The sequence below is a fragment of the Cervus elaphus genome, chromosome 11 (genome assembly GCF_910594005.1).
Source record: "Cervus elaphus chromosome 11, mCerEla1.1, whole genome shotgun sequence".
In the NCBI taxonomy this organism is placed as follows: domain Eukaryota; kingdom Metazoa; phylum Chordata; class Mammalia; order Artiodactyla; family Cervidae; genus Cervus; species Cervus elaphus.
The window spans coordinates 6942183-6950147 of NC_057825.1; the positions used below are offsets into that span (position 1 = coordinate 6942183).

A 7965-nucleotide genomic window follows, 5' to 3' on the forward strand; every position below is an offset into this window, starting at 1 on the left:
AAATAGTATGTCACTGTTTCCATTGTTTTCCCATCTATTTGCCATGAAGTGATTAGACCAGATGCCATGATCTTAGTTTTCTGAATGTTGAGCTTTAAGTCAACTTTTTCACTCTCCTCTTTCACTTTCATCAAGAGGCTCTTTAGTTCTTCTTCACTTTCTGCCATAAGGGTGGTGTTATCTGCATATCTGAGGTTATTGATATTTCTCCCGGCAATCTTGATTCCAGCTTGTGCTTCTTCCAGCCCAGCGTTTCTCATGATGTACTCTGCATATAAGTTAAATAAGCAGGGTGACAATATACAGCCTTGATGTACTCCTTTCCCAATTTGGAACCAGTCTGTTGTTTCATGCCCAGGCAGAGATCAGGTGATACCAACGCAAGCCAAGCCATGCCCAGAGATGCTAAAAAGCTTCTTTATTGTCTTCAGAGGGAGCGTGACCCTGCTAACACTTTGAGGTCAGAGTTCTGGCTCCCAGGATTGGGAGAGAACAGATTTCTGTTGTTTTAAGCCACCTGGTTCCTGGTGCTTTGTTCTCACAGCCTCAGGGAATGAACGAAGCCAGGGTAGAGGCTGGCCTCGGACCAGGCTGTGTCCACCCCTCCCAGTTCTGCCCTGCACCCCATAGAATGGTCTAGAAGATGGGCCTCCTGCGGTTACTGACCACGTGCTCCAGCCTTCTCCAGGCCCCTTAGGCCCCTCACCTGTGCCATGGAGCAAGTGACTCGGGATCAAACAGGGTTGTGAAACCCAGGGGTCACCTGGGGGCACCTGTGCCATTGAGGGCCAGGGGATCAACTGAGGGGTGGGGTGTGAATCCTTTTCCAGACCCCCAGGGGAACTCCTGCGGAGACTGAGGTGCACCGGGGCAAGGGGCCCATCCAGAGGGGCCTTGTTGCCAGATAGGAATTTGGGCTCAGGTGTCCAGTCCTCTGATTTTACAAGACAAGCTGGAAATCTCCACTTCTTTGTGAGCAAAATAAATTTCCAGTTTCACTTAAGGAGAAGGTACTTCTCCCTGGAGTGAGAACCAAGGCAGATGTGTGCTGGGACTGAGGGACTGTATGGTCTGGAGCCCCTTCCGGCAAGCCTTCTGTGTATGTGCGTGTGTGTGCGCGCGCGTCAGTCGCTCAGTCATGTCTGACTCTGCGACCCCATGGACTGTAGTTGGCCAGGCTCCTCCGTCCATGGAATTCTTCAGGCAAGAACACCGGAGTGGGTTGCCATTTCCTCCTCCAGGGAATCTTCCTGACCCAGGGATCGAACCCGGGTCTCCTGGACTACAGGCAGATTCCCTGCTGATCCCCACTCCCCACTTTTCTCACTCCTTTAGGCAGTGGAGGGGGGGCAAAATGAGGTCTTCAGAGACCTGATCGGAATTTTAAAGTCTTGTCCCTTGATCTGCATAACAACCTTGTAACGTTGTGGACGTTGGAATGCGAGGCGCAGGGCCAGACTCTACTCCCTAGAAAAGCGGCCCCAGCCTCGGGCTCCTTCCTGTTAGACTCGACTGACAGTAACAGAGGTCTTGACCCAAGATCTTGTTTGATTATCCCCATTATACAGATGAAAGTAAAGTTCATTGAGTCCATCAAGGCAGAAAGTGGAAGAAGCCCTAGTAAGCTGCAGGGCTAAGGAATCGTCCCCATTGCCAGTCAGCGTGGGGAGAAGGCGAAAGCCAGGCCCAGCCGTGGTCCGAGCCCAAGTCCGACCCAAGTCGGGGGCACCGGGGGCTCAGCCTTCCTGAGAGCTGGCCAAGGATCCGGCCGGTGTGTGCTCGCTCAATGGGCGGAGCTCGGACGGCTCCCAGCGGCCGCGCGCGGGATAGCAAGGCGGAGCCTGGCCGGGCCGGGAACGGGGCTTGCGGGCCTAGGGCTGGGATCTGGCTTGGCTGCGGGTCCGCACCCTCCAGTCCCGCGGGGCGGCCCAGCCAAGACACCCTCAGCGTGCGCGCCCAATCGCACCGCGATCCTCCGAACCCGCAGAGGGCGCTATCGCCGCCCCCGCGCTCCCTTCCCCGGAGCCTGAGCAGGCCGGAAGCGCTCGGGTGACTTCCGGCGCGTAGTCCCGGGTTGGGCGGTGCACCGGGCCGGGCGTGGGGCTGGGAACTGGACTCAGCGAGTGGCCGAACCTGGTCAGGACCGCGGGCCGCGCGACGCACCCCAGTCGGCGTCTCGGCCTCGGTGGAAGCTGCGGCCGCCGCTATGCCGTTTCTGCATGGCTTCCGGAGGATTATCTTCGAGTACCAGCCGCTCGTGGATGCTATCCTGGGCTCCTTGGGCATCCAGGACCCCGAGCGGCAGGAGCCCCTGGACGGGTAACTTGCGCTCTTCCCCGCCTCAGACCGGCGCGGCAGCCCTTTCCTTGTCCCCACAAACATGGCGGGCGGTGTCCTCATCTGTCAGATGAGGCCGAGGGCGGGCGGGGATGGGTGGAGGCGGCCGCGGCCCGCTCAGGGAGGGCCGTGGGGCGGGGTGGCGGCAGGGCCTCCACCTCAGCGCCCCGCCCTGCGCCCCGCCTGTCCTGTGCTCTCTACCTGGAGTTGCAGAAGAGCAGGGTGGAGTCGGTAAACGCGGCGCGGGATGAGCTTTCTGTAGCCCCGAGTTTCCCGTTTGGTATAGACAGGCGCGGGTCTGTCCAACGCGAACCTGTGGGAAGGCTGTTCAGAAAGCGCATCGTTTAGAGACTACATCGGCGAGCTAAAACCCTCAGCCTTCGTGGTGATCGTGCCCCCAGAGAGGAAAGGCTGACAGTGGTTAAAGTGGTATATACTGCCTTACGTGGAGCGGAGAAAAGAGCCGAGGAGAGGGGGATGGGGGTGTGTTTCGGGCATCAGTTGGAATTGTCGAGGTGGGCAGGCGGGTTGGGGCTGTGGTGCAAAGGGCTTTCTGGGTGCCTCTGCCTTCGGTGGACCGAACGTCTCTGAGTGTGATCGGGCTTCGGGAGATCTGCTGATCGCTGTGGCTGCGGGGTGGCCTGAGCTGGGGTGCAGCACCCTCAGCCCCGGGTCAGTCGGTGTCTGGTTCTTGCCCTTGGCCACAAGGGTTCCCTTCAGTGCCGACAGCGCAGGTGTATGAGGCTTTGTACCCAAGCCAGGGGCCAGGTGGTATGGGTGACTTGGAAGGAGGTTGATGACAGCCCCAGTCCTTTCTCAGCAGACCTGAGGAGTCTGCTCCATTGAAGAGATCCAGCTTGGTCCTCTTTCTCCCACCAACCTTTTCGGAAGAGACTTTCTGCCCCATGGAGCCAGGGCCCTGCCTGGGGTGGGAGGTGGGGGGGACAACATGGGGGTGACTGCGGGAAACCAAAGGCCACTGGGTGCCCAGCCAGCAGGTCCCACCCTCAGCTGGTCCTCTCTCCTGCCCCAGGCCCAGTTATGCCGCCAGTGAGGAGAGCCGCATCCTTGTTCTCACCGAGCTGCTTGAGAGAAAAGCCCAGTCTCCATTTTACCAGGAAGGCGTGAGCAATGCCCTGCTGAAGATGGCAGAACTGGGGCTGGCACGCGCGGCCGCCGTGCTCCTGCGGAATGGAGCCAACCTCAACTTCGAAGGTCTGCCGGAGCCCGGAGGGCTGGGGAGGATGCATGGCTTAAGTGTGGCCCTGCTGGGGGTGGGCGGTCCAGCCTTCAGACTCTGCTTTTGGAAGGTGCTGCCCTCATCTGTGCCACGGGTGATGACTAAGGAAGCCCACACTGGGTGGCCTCCCATCCCCCTGCAGGTTTCCCAGTGGCCCTTAACCACCTCTGATCAGGAGCAAGTTGGTCACTGCTTCTATCAGGTGATTGACTTAGCAAACTTTCCCCCAGCTCTCAGCTAAATCCTTGCTTCCATTAATGCGAAAATGGGGCTGCTGGCGCTGTGCCCAGAGCTAAGAGAAAGTAATTTTCTGCCACTGGTTCTGAGCCATGCTGCATGCTGGTTCCTGCCACGGGCAGAGGGGGAAACAGATGAGACACATTGGGCATAAATCACAGCCGGCCAGTGTTGGCGTCTCGCTGGTGTGCCCGGGAGTGTTGATGGAGCCATCTTCCTTCCCTCTTTGTTTCGCCCTGGGTGGGGGCTGGGGGGGCAGGCAAGGTCAGCCAGGAGACACTCCGGACTGACTTGTTCCCAGTGGGGGTTTTTGTGCTGATACAGGGCGTGCCGGGCATGTTTCTCCTGCCCTTTGGAGGACAGGCTCAGAGGCTGCTGGGCTCCTGGGAGGTCAAGGAGCTGGGGGAGGCGCCTGAGGCATTCTGCAGTCAGTCACTTGGGAGACCCAGCTTTGAGCATTTGTGGGTATTCATCCGCACAGCCTTGTTTTAGGTCCTGTTTTACAAAAGGGACTGAAACCCAGGTTAAGTACCTTGTCCGTTCATTGGAACGCCTCCCCAGGACCCGAAACTAGGCCTGACTGAGTACCCTAGCGTCCGACGAGGACAGCTGTGTCCTGACCCCTCGCGGTGCCGGGAGCCCTTGGGTCACAGCGTTGGGGCCGGGCTGCCAGGCTGGTCCTGGGATTCCGTGAGAATGTGCCGGCAGGCAAGGCTGATGTGAGCTGTGTCTGCGCCTTCAGACCCGGTCACCTACTACACGGCGCTGCACATCGCCGTCCTACGGAACCAGCCGGACATGGTGGAGCTGCTGGTGCGCCACGGGGCCGACGTCAACCGCAGGGACCGGGTGAGGGCCAGCCCTGCTCTACAGGAGGGGTGTGGCTGGGGCCCCGAGCCGCTCACAGGCCCCGGGGCCAACCTGGCTGTGCTTTCTCGGCTCAGATCCACGAGAGCAGCCCCCTGGACCTGGCCAGCGAGGAGCCAGAGCGCCTGCCCTGCCTGCAACGCCTCCTGGACCTCGGAGCAGATGTCAATGCGGCCGACAAGCATGGTGGGTGCCCCTGGAGAAAAGCAGGCCAGGCTGGGCCAGACTGCCTCGTGAGGCAACCCCGGGCGAGCTGGGGTGATGGCTCGGCAGGCAGACTGGAGGCAACCCGTCTGATGACATAGCACGGCTGGGTGCACGCTGCTGCCTTCTGCTGACTCACAGAGGCGCAGGAGGCGGTGCATCTTGGCCCCACGAGGGCATCTGCAGGAGCTGGACCTGTGTGCTCAGCTCCTGAGTGACGGGCCTTCCTTCCACCCAGGCTGGGTCTCAGGTAGCATCTCAGGGTCCAGAAAAATCCTACTTCTCCTGGCCCTTCTGGTCCCGTGTTTGTGTCAGTGGAGAGAAAACGGCCAGAAACCTGTCACCCTCAGCCGTAGCTGAGAGGTCAGTTTGGTTTTTTTTTTTTTTTTAATAATTTATTTTTGGCTGTGCTGGGTCTTCGTTGGTATGTGAATGTTGATCTAGTTGTGGCGAGTGGGGGCTCCTTTCTGGTTGTGGTGTGCAGTCTTTCCATTTTGGAGGCTTCTCTTGGGGAACACGGGTCCCAGGGCGTGTGGACTCAGTAGCTGCGGCTCCCGGGCCCTGCAGCACGGGCTTAGCTGCTCTGCTGATGTGGGATCTTCCAGACCAGGGATCAGACCTGTGTCTCCTGCACTGGCAGGTGGATTCTTTACCACTGAGCCACCAGGGAAGCCCGAGATCAGTTTTGGTTTTTTAATATATTTATTTGGCTGCACTGGGTCTTAGTTGTAGCGTATGGGATCTAGACCCGGGATCAAACCCAGACCCCCAGCATTGGGTGTGCAGCGTCCTAGCCACTAGACCACAGGGAAATCCCCAAGATGAGTTGTTTTTAACCTTCATTCTCTGGTCCTGAGGGTCTATATTTCCTCTCCCACCCCTGGGCTGGCCTGGCCTGACCTTGGCTTCCCCACCTCCCACTTCCTGCCTCACTGGCTCTCCCTCCCTAGGTAAGACAGCCCTGCTTCATGCTCTGGCCAGCAGTGATGGGGTGCAGATCCACAACACCGAGAACATCCGGCTCCTGCTGGAAGGAGGTGAGCCCCACCCTTCCACACGGCCCCCCGGACCATGAGGCGTGGCTCTGCCGGGGCTGAAGGCCTCCTCCCACCTTTTCCCCCTCCTGGCTCTCCTAGGGGCGGATGTCAAGGCCACTACCAAAGACGGAGACACGGTGTTCACCTGCATCATCTTCCTGCTGGGCGAGACAGTGGGAGGCGACAAAGAGGAGGCCCAGCTGATCAACCGCTTCTGCTTCCAAGTCACGCAGCTGCTGCTGGCCCACGGTGCCGACCCCAGCGAGTGCCCGGCCCACGAGTCCCTCACGCACATTTGCCTCAAAAGCTTCAAGCTGCACTTCCCCCTGCTGCGCTTCCTGCTGGAGTCGGGAGCCGCCTACAACTGCTCCCTGCACGGCGCGTCCTGCTGGTCCGGCTTCCACATCATCTTCGAGAGGCTCTGCTCCCACCCAGGCTGTGCGGAGGACGAGAGCCACGCGGACCTGCTGCGCAAGGCGGAGACCGTGCTGGATCTCATGGTGACTAACTCCCAGAAGCTCCAGCTGCCCGAAAACTTTGACATCCACCCCGTGGGCAGCCTGGCGGACAAGATCCAGGCCCTGCACGTCTCCCTGAGGCAGCTGGAGAGCTACCCCCCGCCCCTCAAACACCTATGCCGCGTGTGCATCCGCCTCTACCTTCAGCCGTGGCCCGTGGACGCCAAGGTCAAGGCCCTACCTCTGCCGGACAGGCTCAAGTGGTACCTCCTCAGCGAGCACAGCGGCGCCGTCGAGGATGACATCTGACCGTCCGGGCTAGGGGGCAGGGTCTGGGCAGCCCCATTGGCATGTGGGTGATTCAAGTACCTGGGCGGCCCGAGGGGACAGCCTTCGGTCCACCTGTCAGAGGCGCAGGGTGGAGCCCGGTGGCGGCAAGCACTCCAGCGGAGGAAGGCCTCTCTCTGGAGGGAGACTGCCCCCGCTTCCCCTGGCAGTGACTCCGAGCCTCGGCCCACAGTGGAAGCGGGGACAGGGTTTAGGACAAGCAGACCCTCCTGATGGGGAGTGCCGGGCACTCCGAGAAGCAAGGGGGCTCCACGCCCGGGCCCTCTGCAGGAAGCCGGCCTGGCCTGCGTGGAGATGCCAGGAGGGGCCTGTGGGGTGCAGCCCGGCCAAGACCATTGACTCTTCACCCAAGATTCTGTCAAAAAAAATAAGCGCTTCGGGGCAGGCAGGGAGAGCTGAGCTAACTCCGGCCAGCTTCTATAGCTCTGGGGCCAAGCCACCCGCCACCCTGCCCAGCAAGGGCCAGGGCCCTGCCCGGGTGGCAGCTGTTCATGCCAAACCTGGGGTTTGGGGACCACGCCTTCTAACAAGCAATCATGCATGACTGCGCTGTCTTTCTGAAATGTCTCACATCGTGAGGGTTCATCTGATGGGAAACGCTACCAAGGGTGAAAGCCAGCGTCCGCCCTGTGTTGAGCCCTCGGCAGGCCGCCTGTGGGTCACACAAGGTGGTCAGTGTGAGTTGTGTAACTGCCTTGGAGATAAGCTGAGGCGACTAAAGGATATATTTATAAGATTAAAATGATTTCTCTTGGCCTTAAAGGTCCTTGTGTAACGTTCACACACACCCACCACCTTCCGAGTTCAGGGTGAAGGATCCCACGGCAGTCAGGAGGGAGGGGTGGCAGGCCCACGACACAGCTGTCCCAGTAAAGACAAGCACCATCCAGACGGGCCAGGGCCTTTCCGGGAGAGGCTTCACCCCTTTATTTTTGAAAACACCCCCCGAGGAGGAGCCACAAGGCATAGCCAGGAGTGACGCTCCGGCCTCTCCCCTTGCCACAGGCTGTGGTGACCGTCACGTTAGGATGCCAGGGCCCATCACCACCAGCACCAGAAATGTGGACATCCCCCATCTCCCAACAGCACCAGGAACGTGGACTTGCCCCCAGCCCCATGATTCAGCAGGTGCCGCATGGGCTTTGGCAGCCAGGAGGTCCAGACCTGCAGGCCCCACAGGCCCAGCTCCCCTCCTACCCTGAGGCCCAGTCCTCAGCAGCTGCATTAAGGGTCATTC

General features: G+C 59.9%; 1 protein-coding gene across 3 annotated transcripts; it reads left to right on the top strand.

Annotated features, from left to right (window-relative positions):
* The first annotated feature begins 2068 nt into the window (after window positions 1–2068).
* Window positions 2069–7490, top strand: ASB6 (ankyrin repeat and SOCS box containing 6). 3 transcript variants are annotated; one of them, XM_043916623.1, is made up of 7 exons: window positions 2179–2319; window positions 2624–2766; window positions 3371–3552; window positions 4557–4663; window positions 4759–4867; window positions 5836–5922; window positions 6022–7490. In XM_043916623.1, the coding sequence occupies exons 3-7, from the start codon at window positions 3483–3485 to the stop codon at window positions 6687–6689; spliced, it is 1041 nt and encodes a 346-aa protein (XP_043772558.1). In that variant the 5' UTR covers window positions 2179–2319; window positions 2624–2766; window positions 3371–3482; the 3' UTR covers window positions 6690–7490. The 3 variants fall into 3 exon arrangements, with proteins under 3 accessions (XP_043772556.1, XP_043772558.1, XP_043772557.1); XM_043916621.1 differs by lacking the exon at window positions 2624–2766 and having other exon boundaries at window positions 2069–2319; XM_043916622.1 differs by having other exon boundaries at window positions 2179–2766.
* Window positions 7491–7965: the final 475 nt, after the last annotated feature.

Coding starts and splice junctions, on each gene's coding strand:
- ASB6 (XM_043916621.1), top strand. CDS start 2,207: ATGCCGTTTCTGCATGGCTTCCGGAGGATTATCTTCGAGTACCAGCCG. Junction 3,553..4,556: donor AGCCAACCTCAACTTCGAAG/GTCTGCCGGAGC, acceptor CTGCGCCTTCAG/ACCCGGTCACCTACTACACG. Junction 5,923..6,021: donor CCGGCTCCTGCTGGAAGGAG/GTGAGCCCCACC, acceptor TGGCTCTCCTAG/GGGCGGATGTCAAGGCCACT.